This window comes from Apostichopus japonicus, chromosome 21 (assembly GCF_037975245.1).
Source record: "Apostichopus japonicus isolate 1M-3 chromosome 21, ASM3797524v1, whole genome shotgun sequence".
NCBI lineage: Eukaryota > Metazoa > Echinodermata > Holothuroidea > Aspidochirotida > Stichopodidae > Apostichopus > Apostichopus japonicus.
In genome coordinates this window covers 12,558,270-12,575,407 of record NC_092581.1, presented here as the reverse complement: position 1 = coordinate 12,575,407, position 17,138 = coordinate 12,558,270, and the positions used below count along the sequence as shown (strand labels likewise).

Genomic DNA, 17,138 nt, shown 5'->3' with positions numbered 1-17,138 from the left:
GATTAGATGTCACTAGTTCATTTGATGAAAAATGAGAAGAGTGTCAATGTTTTACCCCTAGCAAATTTATTTACAATAAAACTGATAGTTTTGGCCACATTTTTCAAAATCGGGTTTGAAACCCAAACAGCTAATTTCGTCGTTAGTTCACATTTTGTCATGCTCGACGAAATTTATCCTGTGCTGAAAAGTAGCATTTATTATACATCGATTCACTTTTTCAATGAGACTTTTTCCCAGGTGTTTCAAAACAAGAAAATTATCATTTGCTCCCACAGGAAATATGGCGACGAAGGCCTCCCTGATAATAGCATCAGCATTGAGGTCAAAGGTCACGGAGGACAGAGCTTCTGTGCGTTCCTGTCTCGTGGTATTCATGTTGAACTGGAAGGAGATTCTAATGATTACGTGGGCAAAGTAAGTTTGTCACTCTTGATATCACTTCTTACATAAATATGTAACAGATCGACTTCAGGGAAAGTTCCTTGACGTTACAATACCCCCATGAAACCCCCCTCCCAGTTTTGGCAGGAAGGGGTGGGGGTGTAGTTTTATACAACGATGGGGAACAGTGACTGGTGAAAGTAGGGGGATGCTTACTAAATATGAATAAATATCGAGGATCAGTTGTTCAAAGAAAAATGCCTTTACCATCAAAACGATTTACCGTAGAGTGATTTTGTAGTCATAACTATGAATATCTCTTTTATTACAGGGTCTCTCAGGTGGCACTGTTGTAATTTACCCTCCCAAAGATCTACCAGATGACTACAAATCTCATGAGAATATCATCGTGGGTAACGTATGTCTGTACGGCGCCACCAGCGGCAAAGCTTACTTCCGAGGCACGGCTGCAGAGAGATTCTGCGTGCGGAATTCCGGTGCCGTGGCCATCGCCGAGGGCATCGGCGATCACGGCTGTGAGTACATGACCGGTGGAGTGGTGATCGTTCTTGGGCCCACGGGAAGAAACTTTGCAGCTGGCATGTCTGGTGGGATCGCATATGTATTCAACAAGTAGGTTGCACAATAAAATGTTTTGTGTGTTATTAGTTTATGTATGCAGGATTGTCTATGTATGTAACAAGTAGGTCACACAATATGATGTCTTGTGTGGTTATTAGTTAACATTGGCGGGACTGCCTATGTCACAAAAAGTTGTCACAATAGTGTGTCTTGTGTGGTTATTTATCTTTATTCAGCTGTAATTAATTGGTAGGCTATTTGAAGCCAGTGTGCATATGTAAATTGAACACACAGTTTTCACACCTTTCGAACAAACAAGCACAAACAAGCGCAAAGAAATATACCTGATATGTCTTTATGGTGGTTTGTATTCTAATTGGGTAATAAATAATTTACCCATTAAAGTTTTGGCGTCATGCGACCCCCGAATAGCTTACCATGACCATAATAACACACATTTACTAGATAAAAAGCTACTTAATACTAAACATTACGTAGATGCATGTCACATGTGACCCAACCATGGATTAATTTTTTTTTTTTCGTATTCAATTTTGAACCTTTACTCATTTCTCTTTTAAGGTCAGAGAAATTTGAGAGTCTCTGTAACAAGGAGATGGTAACCTTAGAACCGGTGGTCAAGGATATTGATGTCTCCTTCCTCCAGGAACACCTCAAGGAGTTCATCTCTTACACCGGATCAGAAGTAGCGCAGGCTATCCTTACCAACTGGCAGGACCATGTCAAGTACTTTGTCAAGGTGAGATATAAATTTCATGTTTATGTCTAATGGAAATGATATTCTAAAATAAAATAAAACTGTTAGCAAACTGCTTATCCACTAGAGAGCCTGTGTAAGAGAATGTGTAAAAGTTAGTTGGCCTGTCTTTTCGATCCTAGCAGGATCTTCTTCAAAGGCTAAATGACAAGTAACAGTAACAGAAGGGACAAAAACACACACAGAATACAGACAGGTTAATGAGCATGGTGAACACAAAGAGATAGATGTAAGGGTATTAGTAGACAAGGGATGGAGAGAAGAAAGAAAGAAACCAACAGGGGTAGAGGAGAGGTAGGAGATAAACAGTGGAGGGACAAAGGGAGGATTAAGGGAAGGGGATAGGGAATGAACTGGAGAAGGACAAAGACAGGTGTGGAGAAAAAAAGGGTGAAAGAGAACTATGAGAAGAGGAGTGATAATGGGGGGGGGGGACAAGGGGAGATGGATGGGGGATGGGGGGGAGAAGAAAGGTCAATCATGTCCTTCATGATTATTTGTCGATTATGAGATAGATCAAAATTGTGCCTTTTGTAAAGAAAAAATTCTCATATTTAGAGTTTTTTATGGTCAAATATGGTAATTAACGAATACTTTGTGGATGAAAACAAGACTTGAACAAGACAATTCACGTCATCAAATAATATTCTAGTCACAATTATGTATGGACAATGAATGCACCACACAGGCACAACTGCAGCAGACATTATGAAGGCTTTAGAATCTCTTTTGAAATGAGAGTTCTCCTGGAACAAATCATTAATTTTGGAATGAAAGTTGCAAGTACTGCGTATTAATACTACTGTAATACCGTCGTACTTTAAAAGATTCTCTTACTCATTATTATGCAAGTCATATGCATAATAAGTGTTCAGTTGCATGTGTAGCTGGTCGTTATGATTAAGAATCATGTTTTTCTCTGTTATGCTAGACATTTTGTTGTTGCGTGTATCAAAGCAGGGAGTCATGATGTTTATAGAGTTCTTTTCCTAGATAGATCTTGAGTTATGTAGACCTTGTGCACATGAGTATTATTCCATGGCCAGATCAATTTGTGCCTCTTTGGGTGCATTTAATATCAGTTACAAAATAAAGACATCCATATAAGTGTAAGGAAACAATACATTGGTAGGTTGCTTTGTGCTTGTCCTTACTGTAGATTAAATCCACATTACAATAGAGGTTACAGTAGTACTGAATTATTTACGGTCACTGATTCATTATCTAGCTGAATGAAATTGTCAAGTACAGTGTAGTAAAACTTACATACTGGGTAATATGAAATATATTTGGTTTTCAAATTAAAAAAAAAAAATACATGTGTAGTGATGAAAGTTTACTTTGTAAATATTCCATTAAGGTGTTCCCTAACGAGTATCGCCGTGCCCTGAGGACTCTGCGAGATGAAGAAATGGTCAAGGAGACACAAAAGAGGGCGGCTAAAAAACCTCTCACCAACGGCGTGATAGGGGGACATACCACCAACGGGCCAACCTCCCCAGCATCGAAGAAGTCGAAGAAAGAGCCAGTGGTTCAGGACATAGAATCTACCATCCCGGACACTGAGTTGGAACAAAAGATAATCGACAAAGCTCTAGACAAAACACGGTATGTGTGGATAACTCTCTCTCTCTCTCTCTCAATTTTTCTTTTACAACCAAATTTGTTCTAGGGAATAACTTTTATCCACATAAGGAATTGCAAAATGCAGTTGCAAGATGACCAACTTGTTTATACATGTGCAAAAGACCAATAAGGAACCAAACCGGTGTTTACAGTTATTTTATATGAGTGAAGCAAAATTCAGGGCCTTCAAAATTGCGACGCAAAATGTAAACACTAAATTACTATTACTTGCATTTTGTTTTGTTTGATATGAAGTTATCAATTGATTGAGTATCGATGAAGATTAGTTTATCCATTGATTAGGTGTTGATGAAAATGTAAACATGCTCAGCAAACATAAACAAATGATAAAACAGCCTGAACTGGCTCCAAAATAGGTCAGCTAGTTTGATATTAGATTTCAGTCATCAACTCTGCGAATGAATTAAGATGAGCATGGCAGAGTTGCACGTAACATCTGCACTTTGCTATCGGAGAGGTTTGTTATTATAGTATCAGTCATGCAAGGTTGCCTTTATTTGTGTAGTCTTGTTTGTTCAACTTGATGAACATGTGGACTAACTTGGGATAATGGAATGTTGACATTAGCTGAGTTAGTCTTTGCTGATGTGATATGCAAGCTATGATTTGGTCCCAACTGAAGGGATTGTATAGGTCTGTTGGTAGGCCACATTAATTGCTGATGTGGCTGAAGGGACTGTATAGGTCTGTTGGTAGGCCACAGTATTTGCTGTTATACAAGCTAATATTTTGGCCCAACTGAAGGGATTGTATAGGTCTGTTGGTTGGCCACAGTACTTGCTGATGTGGCTGAAGGGACTGTATAGGTCTGTTGGTAGGCCACAGTACTTGCTGTTATACAAGCTAATATTTGGGCCCAACTGAATGGATTGTATAGGTCTGTTGGTAGGCCACATTACTTGCTGATGTGGTTTGGCTTGTTTGAAACCTGTTTCATCCACAAAGTTTTCTCCTTGAAACAGTTATTCAGCCATTCTTTTTTCTTTTTTTTTCTGTTCGTGTCATTTAGTAATTACAATAAATATCTACAAATAAATATTCATACCCATGTTTTCCAAATACTAGGTCCAGATTTTTGAGCAGTTGTTTTATCCTAATACTATCCAGATGTGAGAAGGTTGCACATTTGTGGTGAATCAGTGGTATCACTGGAACTCGTCTTCAGGCATAGTTGACTGTGTACTCAACCCAGTGGGTTTGTACTCGTACTCAAAAGCATGTTGTAAACCTAGTACAGACACTAGAGCAAGATGTGGTACTCTTAGTCACGGTTGTATGTACCCAATAATTGTACTCAAGACAAGGGAAATTTCTACCTGTGCTCGACCTCATGCTATTGTACACACACAACGAGGCTGTAATGTCATATACCATTATTCTTATCGCAGAGGTTTCATGAAGTACCACCGCCAGAGGAAACCCTATCGTCCTGCGGAAACACGACTCAAGGACTGGGGTGAAATCTATAACCATCAAGTGGTCAAGAAGGAGCTCAAGATGCAAGCAGCAAGGTATGAAATTGGCCTTCCAATAATTGCAAAAACGAACTGAGCAATCAATTGATTGGTGCGACATGCTGAGTTTTATAGTCAGAAAGTCATTTTTGGCTTATCCATTGCAAACGATGGCAGTTTTCTAAGAGGGAAAATTTGTTGAAAAGCAGCCCTCTGCATTAGATTATTATTTATTTATGTAAAGAAGCTTTAAAGCTTTCTCTTCTTTTCTCTCCATCCTCCCCCCCCCTCCATCCTATTAACACCAACCCACCCAATGCTATCTACCCATACTTTCCTCCACATTTTAATGCCTTTATTGTACTCATTTCCCAACTGAAGCCCATTCAGGACATTGAACCTCTCCCTTTTATCTCAAATATCTAAGTTTGTTTTTTTCCCCATCCCCCTATTCTAGGTGTATGGACTGTGGTACACCATTCTGTCAGTCACATACAGGTTGCCCACTGGGTAATATCATTCCTTCCTGGAATGACCTGGTCTTCAAAGGTCAGTGGAAGGAAGCCCTGGAGCGCCTTTTGGCAACAAACAACTTTCCAGAATTCACCGGCAGATGCTGTCCTGCACCCTGTGAGGTAAGTCATGTAGGCGGCGGAGGGGGCTGCAGCAATAAATGCAGCCAGACTGAGGGGGCTGCATAATCTTTTGTGCTCCACACGACACAGACAATCTCTATTGTTTGATGCTCGTTCAGCCCAGCTGCAGTGGCTGCAGCTTAAATTTACGATACTGTGCCTCATTTGATTGATTTTCTTGCTTTCATTTCTGTGTGGCCGCTTCATTTTACATGCAGCAACACCAGGATTGTCACGCGTTTGCACAGAGAAGAGAGTGTGTTTAATTTAACAGTGTTAGGTTATTGACTTCAGCCTGAATATCAGAAAGTAAAAAGTGCATTTTCTTGGGCTTTATCTTTCAGTGGCATGGCCATTCAAATGTCATTTGCCAGTTATTATCATCTTACTATGTTCTATATTGTTTGAATGTGTTTTGACAGGGTGCTTGTGTGCTTGGCATCAACGCCCCAGCAGTTACCATCAAGAACATAGAGTGCGCCATAATAGACCACGCCTTTGAGCAAGGCTGGATCACACCTCAGCCGCCCCAATTCAGAACTGGTAAGGTGGTAGCAGTTGTTGGGGGCGGACCCTCTGGACTCGCTGCCGCAGACCAGCTCAACAAGGCCGGCCACACCGTGACCGTCTACGAGAGGAACGACCGGGTCGGTGGCCTGCTTATGTATGGCATCCCGACCATGAAGATGAGTAAACCGGTAAGGAATGTCTGAGTTTTGTACAACTTTGTTAATTGATTATACTGTAACAATTGATCTTAATTGGGAATGTAACAATATGATAGTTTAATGTGCAAAGTCTAGTCTGCAAAGTCTACATAGCCTAGATGTAACTTGCTAGGTCACTAGTTCTGCTAGCCTTCTTGAAAATGAGTATGTAGACCAAAAATTTGTTTGCTGAACAAATAATGGTCCCTCCACATCTCCCCACCTCACCACTCCCCCCCCCCCCTACCCTCCTATGCACTTGCCACTCAGGCCTTGTTCCAATTGTTTTGGCTAAATAAGACTCTGGCAAACAGTCAGTTGCGAAACTCTTTGACTGCTGGCAATGACTGCTGGCAACTGCTGTTGCTCTCAGTTTCGAATTTTAACGTAATCTGTTCAACATCATCTTTCAAAGGGTTACATTGCTCATTGATTTTTTTTCTGTTTTTAGGCCGTACAGAGACGAGTGAAATTGATGGAAGATGAAGGAGTTACGTTCATCACCAACACAACCATTGGCAGAGACATCGATGCTCGTCACCTGCTGGAAAAGAACGATGCTGTGGTGATGTGTACAGGGGCTACCACACCCAGAAACCTGCCAATACCAGGTCAGTGATGATGATCCATGACTAGGTCCTATAGCAAAACTGTTTAAAGGACCTGCTACTTCACCAGGAGTGGCAATTGAGGTCCCCCCCCCCCCCCCCGCTTGAGAACGAACTTGTCTTTTCAGGTTTGACGTCCGCTAGAATGACTAACAAGTACCTTTCTTTTTCTCATTCATTCATTCATTCTTTCATTCATTGATTCATTCATTCACAGGACGTAGCTTGGAAGGGATCTATTTTGCCATGCAGTTTCTGGAAGGTTGGCAAAAGAATCAGATGGGGAACCTGAATAAATACATCGACGCCAAGGGGAAAGACGTGGTGGTGATCGGTGGAGGGGACACCGGGTGCGACTGTATCGGAACATCCCTCAGGATGGTAAGTACAATGGTAGTCAGTCGGTGTCTAGTCAATCTGGACTCGATGACGAAGAGGTCCCTCGATCATTAAGGGCTGCCACATTACAGAGGATTCCGAAAGTTTGTGCCCTAGAGAACAACTCCTCAAATTTCTATCTTGTCTGCTAATTGTACTCCAGCAAAACATCAACCGCACTAGCACAATATTTGTAAAATTTATCCCATTATATTCAGATAGGCAAAGGGGAGCTTGTTTGTTATGTTGAGAGGATATTAGTGGAAAGGGTTGAGCATTCCACCAAGGTTATGAAAAACTCCCCCCCCCCCAGCTGCACCCCCACATCCATCAAAATATTGGAGGGGACAGCTGGGTCTATTAATTACCTGTGTCATATGCCCTTCTTGTCCTCTGATAGTCTGGACATAATTGCCTGTTTTATTACCCCCTTGGACCCCCACCCCCCCCCTCTCCTACCTTACTGTAATTGTTAGGTTGGGGATATATCTTCCATAATCCTGTGTCCTTGTCCCCATCAACGTTTACTGGCAAGTGCATCATAAACGGCAGTAACCAGATTGATATGTTTTGATTTCTTGGCAGGATGCCAACAGCATCACCTCCTTTGAAATCCTGACAGAGCCTCCTCCAACAAGGGCCAACGACAACCCGTGGCCCACATGGCCCAGGATTCTTCGAGTGGATTATGGCCACGAGGAGGTCAAAATCAAACATGGACAAGACCCACGTCTTTTTGAAATCATGAGTGAGGTCAGTGATTAAGATATCATTTTTTATTAAATTTATTTCTTCTGATACTATATTTTATAACTATGGCCTTCATTAACACTATTGGCCCAAAGCAAAACGTAATGGGTGATGACCCCTGGTTAACCCCATGTGTAAAGCACTGTGGCCTCTGATATATACCAACACACACACCCTACCAACACCACCCCCCAAAAATAAAAACCAAAAAACAATGGATAAGTGAGAAAAGCCACGACCAAGGTCTGAAGATCTCCATTTGAAATAGCTCTTTCCTTCATTCAACAATCATTTCTTTGTATTTGTAACGTTTTTGAAATTCCCCAGGTAGTTTCATTTAGTTGCTTGCAGTTTTAAAATTATTGACTATTCCTTCCACTTTGTTAGTTTCAAAGATATTGTCAAACTTAATTAAAAAGAAGGAGCAATATTTTGTGAAGATACGAAAAAAGCCTCCTCCTCCCCATCATGTAACTAAGTAATTGTCTCTCCTCCCCGGCAACAGGAATTCCTTGACGACGGCCAGGGTAACGTCACCGGCATCCGAACCTGCAAGGTCAGTTGGGAGAAGGACGAGGCAGGCCGCTGGAAGATGCAGAAAGTACCAGACTCTGAGAAGATCTTCAAAGCAGACTTGGTTCTCTTAGCGATGGGATTCCTGGGACCAGAACAGGCAGTGGTTGAACAGCTAGGCTTGGACAAGGACCCCAGATCCAATATCCAATCACCGAAAGGCAAATATAGGACAAGCTTGCCAAAGGTGTTTGCTGCAGGAGGTGAGCTCACATCTTCATCTTGTACTTGTTATTTAAGAGGATGAGAGATTGAATATGGTTTGTGTTGAAAGTAATGAAATGATGGATTTCGGGGAGGGTTGGGGAGGGGGATTGACAGGTGGGGGGGGGGGGGGTTGACTGGTGATGGATAAATTTGAATTACAGCCAGGAGTTATTCATCCGTTATTCCTCGTCTTAGATGATATTTTTAATTATTTCTGTTTAATGAGATGCACAAACTTTTGATTAGATTGACCCATGGCCAGATAAATCATCATAAGTGGAGATGGATGGGCCATATCAATATCTAAGAAATACTTTCTACTCATGAGGTATAACTAGAGTTCACCAAGATGCAATCCTCATACAAACTGGTAACAAGTGTATCATTAGCACTCTACGTAGGCAATTTACAAGATCCCACTCCCCCAAAGACCATACATCCTGGAGAACAGCAGGAAATGCATTTCAAGAGAAATTTGCTTTTTCTTAATGTATGTTTTTATGTATGTTTTTATGTATAAATGTATGTATGTTTGTATAAATATATATATATATATATAATATATATATATATATATATATATATATATATATATACATATATTTAGAGTAGGTTGGCGTCTATCTTGGCGCAGAGTGCTCTATGTCCATTGGACAGAGCGGAATATATGTTGATACTAGATGAGACTAGTGGAACACTAGTAGTTGTAACTCGGAGTTTCACGCTTTATAGCGATCTTCAGACAACTCTCGTAGGTGTTGGCAGTTGGTATAGGTATATTCTTCATGGAGTAGTTAAAGCTGACTTGGTTCGGCTGTTCCATTGTTCCGTCTATTGCAGATAGGCGAGAGTGCTCGACTGACTGGTCAGGAGCGTAGGTAGAGTAGGTTGGCGTCTATCTTGGTGCAGAGTGCTCTATGTCCATTGAGTTGTCTGAAGATCGCTATAAAGCGTGAAACTCCGAGTTACAACTACTAGTGTTCCACTAGTCTCATCTAGTATCAACATATACATATATTTATATATATATCTATATATATATATATATCTATATATATATATCTATATATATATATATATATATATATATATATATATATATATATATATATATACATATATATATATATATATAAATACATAAATTACACTTATAATGTGACATCAAAATACTGAAAACAGCATCAACATCTTAAATGCAAGTCTCCATGTCCCTTTCACTGTGCGACACCAAATCTCATCCGTTTCTTCTCCCTTCTCGTACTTATATCGTCAGATTGTCACAGAGGGCAATCGTTGGTGGTCCATGCGATAAACGAAGGCCGTCAGGCAGCCAGGGAAGTGGATCTGGACCTGATGGGTTACACCTCTCTACCAGGACCTGGAGGGGTGGTGATACCAGCCACCATGTCTCCTTCCAAGAATGGAGTTCGACCGGTCAAGATGGTAGAGGCAGTGGCTTGATACGTGGACAGGCGTTATGTCGTTTTTTTTTAATGTACAGTTATTTATTAAAGCTGCATCATTGCCCTATATCTGCTGTCAGTTACGGGGATCTCTTTCATGGCAGAACTTACAAATTGTCTTTTGTTTTTATTAATTAGTTAATTAGATACAGCAATTTGAGGGTATATCATGTTTCATTAAAGTAAACGGATGTTAGTTACTGTGGTTTGGGTTTTAAAGCCTATCCACAGATGTTTAAAGGCGATGTTACAGTAAGTCAGTAAGTAAGTCGGATGTAAAGGTCGTCAGTATTGCCCACAGAATATGCTAGAAAGTTTGATAATGGCCACACATGTTTGTAATTTAACTTTTTACCCATCACCTTAAAAGGACCTCACCTGCCCGACACATTTCATTCTCAAAATTCTAATCTCCTCAGTGTTTGATGTAAAAAAAAATTGAAGGTCAGAACTTTTCAGGAAGATACCTTTGAATATTGGTAGCAGTTGTAACCGGATTGAAAAATTTTGTAACCAATAGTGAAGATCTTTTAAGGTCCAAGGAACACTTCAGTGTTGAAAGTTGCGGTGGTTTCTGTTTCTGTCGTTGAGGATTTGTGTATTTTTCTATTTATCATTACAAAATGAGAACATTGCGGCACTGTGAAACAAAGGCTAATCTTTTATTTATTATATTTGCTCCGGTGTAGCTAGCACATTGGGAAAAGTGGTTAGCCAATTGACATATTCAACGTAGAAAATTCATTGCTTGATATCGGGTTTTCAGCCAGCAAGAACTAATATTCTTGTGACCCGGTGTTATTCACCAGCGATGGCTTATAGTATGTTGGAGTAACAAAACTGGATCTAGAGGGTAGTGATCGTACACGACTAACTGTTTTTGTAACGTTCCTACCCGAAAAGGCATACTAAATCGTATGTTAGCAATTTTATATTATTGGCATCTTTCAGTTAATATTGTTGTAAATAAATCGGTTTTTAAGTTGTACATGGATTGGTATTAAGAGGATATAAAATAATAAATTTTTAAAATATGGGGAAGTTGTACATAGATTGGTGAGTTATAGAAGGAAAATTCTTGAGTTATTAAAACATTGTAAATTTTAAAAGAACTAGGGTGTTTAATTATTCAAAACAAAGTGTGTGAATTAGAATGTGTAATCCGCTCTCTCCCCCCCCCCCCTGTATTGTAATAGTTAACAAAATGGAATGCTATTGTGTTAGCTGTTGTGTGAGTTTAACACGGTTAAGAAAACGAACATTACATTGTGGTTTATATCCAATTATAAAAGCAAATCCAACAAAAACTTCTTTTTTGTGGGGGGGTGGTGGCCTTAAATTCAACAGTGGTCGCTTTATATGTTAATAACATAGTAGGTTTGGTTAGTTATACAAAAATGTGAGACAAAGTGTACCTTCTATGCAACGTTAAACTAAATAAATGATGAATGTAAATGAAAAAAAAAACAATGGGTGGAGGGAAGTCCAAAGAAGCTATAACTAGCTTATGTAAGGTCCCTATGAACAAAAGACTTAAACAAGGAAAACAGGGAAAGGAAACATCAACAATAAACAGCACTTAATTATATAGATGCACAAAGAACAACACAAAAGCAAAGATCAAATTTATACCTATTTTGTGTTGTTAAATTATGTAAAAAAGAAGATAATGGAGTCAACTTGTTGTCTTACTTTGTTATGGATCTAGTTTTTCTTGAAGGAATTAAAGGAATTGACTTAAGTCTAACAATCTTTGATTTTTTCAAACTTATTGCCATGGCAATAATACTAACTACTTATTATAATAAACATTTTAACAATTTGTAAACATTTGTATATATATGCTGTTTTGTGAACTATGCCCATATTATTAATTAAATGATCCTTGCAGGGATTACTATTATCTTTTTTTTTTGCAACCGAATTTATCGAATTGGTTAATCTACTGAACATCATAATCTAACCACATGAGATGCACCCTAGTAAAGGGTGGTGATGTGGGAGGGAGGGGGGGCTACTCCATGAATAATCTGCATTCCATTTTTATAAACCTTTCTGTAGATGTGATGATAAGAACACCTTGGATCACTTGTATATTATGTGTTTTTGGTTTTGATTTTTTTTTTTTGCGGTTTCCATCTTTTGAATGGTGAGAACAAATCGAACCAGATTTGGACAGGAACTACTGAGGCTGTTTATAATGTAATAAATGTACTAAAATTTGATTAATAAAGCAATAAAATTAAAACATTCTACATATTATCTGTGACTTAAAAACTTTTTTCATTTTTCATATGCGCAAATGGGTCAGTTAATATTTCATGTCTTTTCCATGTACCACGGTCAATGCCATTGAAAGTCACACCAAAGCAAATGTGTAACCCAATTTTTTTTTTGCCTATTTATGGTACTTTATACGCAATATACTTCTTTTTTTTACTTTAATTTCAATGTTAAATGTTCTCATTTGTGATCATCAAAGTGTGGACAATAATTAGTTGTTTAGGAATGTGTGGTCAACATTTCGATTTTGTCAAGAGGTCTGTCAGATTTCTTCGGAGGATTTATTTCAACGAAGAGAGACATCTGTAAATATCAGCTTATCAAATTGAATTCTTTGATTTTATGTAAAACTATAGTTTACATTTGTTCTTCCCCAAAATTGGTCAGACTAGTCGATAAGAGGTTATCTCATTAAATTTCATTCCCTCAGGTTTTATTTCATTCAATGCTCGCCATGGAAAATATATCTTTCAATCACCATTCCAAAGAAGGTGTATACTTTATATCTCATCCCCCCCCCCCCCCCGGCATCCTTATCCTCCTGATGTTCCCACCAAACTTCCACTCCCAAACAATCATTTGTTTGTCTTTGGTAAAGTCAAATGTAAAGTTTGTGTGTTTTGGGTTTGTAAACACTTTATCTATGCTGTTTATAAAACAATATTATAAGGATCTTGATAGAAGAAGGAATATTGGCTTCGTTATACCTAATAGCTTCCATTATTGTGTGAAAGTGTCTCCGTGTAAAGAGAATATCACTGCAAAAAAACAGTGTTGTCAGTGGGCTCATTCAAGCAAATGCCTCCTGTTACTCATTTAAAAAAATGTTTTTGTATTGTCATGGTGACAATTCCACAAGAGCCAAAAAAAAAATATAATAAAGAAAACTAGAGACATTTGTCATTAATATAATAACCAACTATTCATCATTTTTACTTCTATATTGGTTTGTTAATTATAGATTTTTGTCTGTTTTGAATGTCTAAGTAAATGTGATTTTATATTTTTATCGGGTTGCTAATGACAAACAGGGTACAAGATTAAAAATTATATCCTCCATAATCTACGTAATATTTAGTTTTTTCGTATTTTTTCCACAAAGGTTATTAGAGATTGGAAGGGCATAGACTTTTGAAAGTTTGATGTTTTCTCTTTATTTAAGGTACACACTTTCGTAAAAAAAAAATATAAAAATGCAAAATCATTGGGGGGTAAATTATTAATAAAATTAAACAACAATAGATCATAACAAAGAAAACAATAACATAAAAAACAAAACAAAAAACAGATGTGATATCTCGGTAAGACTATATTTTAATAATCTTAAGTTTAGTTACTCTTCTGGTATGGCCTCAAATCATAGGTATCTACATTATTAATAGAAGTCTGCATTGTTAGATCATTCTGCTCTGTCCTGTTGTTAGTCTTAAATCAGGCGTTCATAGCATTGCTACAAACATCCAAGATTACCCTAAGTTACCTACAAAGCAAATCAAGGTAATGGTGTATTGTAGATTTTCATTGCAGTTTATACTATGGTTTAAATAGTGTATTAAGTACCTTTCGTTACCTACGAAAGTAAGTCAGCTTCACTAAATGTTAATTTCTTAACTGACATTGTAATGTGGTAAATTCAGTTACCTTTAAAGGTAACTTGTTGTTATACCAGCCTAACTGTGCACAACATACGATTTTGTCAACCATACCTGTTGGTGTATGCTTCACTGAGAGAAGTAAGTCATGGACAGTGCATGTATACGATACCTCTATTTACATTGCAACATGTTGAAAATAAGTTGCAACATGATAGGTAAGTTGCAACCTGTTCGGTTTATTCGACCATTTTGCAGAAAATATTGACGTTAGGACTGAAAAACAAAAGGACATAGGCAAGAAACTGACGTCAACGGAGTATGTCTGTTTCTGCGTGTGAAAACTCCATGATGATCTTCGTTATAATTCATACTCTTTCTGGATGATGTCATGTTTCTATATATAGATTTACTTTAGTCAATATGTAAATGTTTCTATGAACTTTACCTATCTAATGATCTGCTTGGAACCGACTTGCACCAACTTTAAATGTTAGCTTGCAAAGAAAGTGGCTACCTGTGATAAAATGACAAACAGGGTACAAGATTAAAAATTATTTCCTCCATAATCTACGTAATATTTAGTTTTTTCGTATTTTTTCCACAAAGGTTATTAGAGATTGGAAGGGCATAGACTTTTGAAAGTTTGATGTTTTCTCTTTATTTAAGGTACACACTTTCGTAAAAAAAAAATATAAAAATGCAAAATCATTGGGGGGTAAATTATTAATAAAATTAAACAACAATAGATCATAACAAAGAAAACAATAACATAAAAAACAAAACAAAAAACAGATGTGATATCTCGGTAAGACTATATTTTAATAATCTTAAGTTTAGTTACTCTTCTGGTATGGCCTCAAATCATAGGTATCTACATTATTAATAGAAGTCTGCATTGTTAGATCATTCTGCTCTGTCCTGTTGTTAGTCTTAAATCAGGCGTTCATAGCATTGCTACAAACATCCAAGATTACCCTAAGTTACCTACAAAGCAAATCAAGGTAATGGTGTATTGTAGATTTTCATTGCAGTTTATACTATGGTTTAAATAGTGTATTAAGTACCTTTCGTTACCTACGAAAGTAAGTCAGCTTCACTAAATGTTAATTTCTTAACTGACATTGTAATGTGGTAAATTCAGTTACCTTTAAAGGTAACTTGTTGTTATACCAGCCTAACTGTGCACAACATACGATTTTGTCAACCATACCTGTTGGTGTATGCTTCACTGAGAGAAGTAAGTCATGGACAGTGCATGTATACGATACCTCTATTTACATTGCAACATGTTGAAAATAAGTTGCAACATGATAGGTAAGTTGCAACCTGTTCGGTTTATTCGACCATTTTGCAGAAAATATTGACGTTAGGACTGAAAAACAAAAGGACATAGGCAAGAAACTGACGTCAACGGAGTATGTCTGTTTCTGCGTGTGAAAACTCCATGATGATCTTCGTTATAATTCATACTCTTTCTGGATGATGTCATGTTTCTATATATAGATTTACTTTAGTCAATATGTAAATGTTTCTATGAACTTTACCTATCTAATGATCTGCTTGGAACCGACTTGCACCAACTTTAAATGTTAGCTTGCAAAGAAAGTGGCTACCTGTGATAAAAGAGTGGCATGAGGGGGGAGGGGGGTGGACTAACTTTATCATACACTCTACGTCCTGCTCAGTGAGGGTTTTGTGAGGAGGCAAATGGTGTTGTATCCGAGGTACCATACCATATCTTACCTGTAATATCGACTGAAATGGATTTTAAATTTCGGAATAAAGAGAACTCATGGTGGTAATCTGAATTACAGCAAAAATATTCGTTTATATATTTCAGATATTTATTCATGCCTTTCTTTTTAGTTTTTTGGGGGGTTTATTGTCCTGAGATTTAACAGAAGGTACAAAACATAAAAAGATATTGTTGCAAGAAAAACTGCATGCATGCTAATTGTGCTGGTCTCAAACTCTTCCTTTATTCATCTTTGTTCCTTTTGTTTCTTCGTCATCTGAATCTCATGCAACAAAAGCGTCCTATCTGTAATCGTCACAAATCAAATAAATACCGGCTCGCTAGGTATTGTCATTTATTTCTTCTTAATATGAATACGTATCTTATCCATTTATGGACTTTTCTTAGTTTGTTTTATATAAGAAGATCAAGCTAAGATGGCAATATTCCCTCTGTAACTGGACAGTCCTCAAACTATGAGGCGTTAACCTATCAGTGGATCACGAAATTTTTTCAATCAAAGCGATATTTTTTCCAGACATTGACAAATTTGTCTACAGTATGCTGAGCTTATTATTTTTTAACATCGAGTTCATATATCAAAGCTAGCTTTCATGCATTATGAGCCTTGAATCTGAATAATGGGAGGCGGGGGGTGGGGGCTGGGTTGGTGGGTTGTGCCTCAGTCCGCGTGGAGGATCCTAGGTCGGGGGCCTAAAAGACTTCAGACAGCTCGCTGCTATACCTTCTCATAGATTAAAAATGAGATAAAATTGAGTATTATTGGTATCATACTTCCTGGTGTCACAATGCGGGAAAACTTAATTCTTTGTTCGTATTAATCTGTACAATTTGCTTTATCTATGCCCGAAAAAAAAGCTTCCTTTTATTAATCTGGTTGTTTACAAATAAAAAAAATATCAATTTGCGACATCAATAAATATTGGGTCTATGAAATGAATGTGCTTCTTCTTTATTGTAGTAAACAGTTTACCTATTTCAATTTCTAAGAAAATGACTATCCTTAACACTCTTTCAGTCATTTTATGGCATTGATGTTAAGAAGTTAATCAGAAGATATTAATCGAGATTTCAGCGCCCACTTCACCAATGACAATTTCCACCCCCTCGCCACCACCATGTGGAAATTAATAGGAAACTAAACTTTGACAAATTTGTTGTTTGATTATAACAAGGAAATTAGTGGTGGAAATACCTCTGATTTGTATTCCTTTATATTGCAGACGTGTTCTGATGCAATGTTATTTCGTTATTTATCAAAACCTGACTCCCTTATCTAGGCTGGTGTCAAAAGTACGCAAGTCACGTGGGCGAAACGGATTGATAGTTATTGCG

The 17,138-nt window shown here is 37.8% G+C and overlaps 1 protein-coding gene across 1 annotated transcript in view; it reads left to right on the top strand.

Moving 5' to 3' along the window:
* Positions 1-16,739, top strand: part of LOC139962501 (uncharacterized) — a 49,917-nt gene extending 33,178 nt beyond the window's left edge. The window contains exons 25-36 of the mRNA XM_071962522.1: positions 279-417; positions 716-1,017; positions 1,549-1,726; positions 3,105-3,352; positions 4,780-4,902; positions 5,303-5,480; positions 5,903-6,178; positions 6,639-6,798; positions 7,013-7,176; positions 7,759-7,926; positions 8,429-8,699; positions 9,980-16,739. Coding sequence (XP_071818623.1) covers positions 279-417; positions 716-1,017; positions 1,549-1,726; positions 3,105-3,352; positions 4,780-4,902; positions 5,303-5,480; positions 5,903-6,178; positions 6,639-6,798; positions 7,013-7,176; positions 7,759-7,926; positions 8,429-8,699; positions 9,980-10,167 — 2,395 coding nt within the window. The 3' untranslated portion in view covers positions 10,168-16,739. The remainder of the gene's footprint in view (positions 1-278; positions 418-715; positions 1,018-1,548; positions 1,727-3,104; positions 3,353-4,779; positions 4,903-5,302; positions 5,481-5,902; positions 6,179-6,638; positions 6,799-7,012; positions 7,177-7,758; positions 7,927-8,428; positions 8,700-9,979) is intronic.
* Positions 16,740-17,138: the final 399 nt, after the last annotated feature.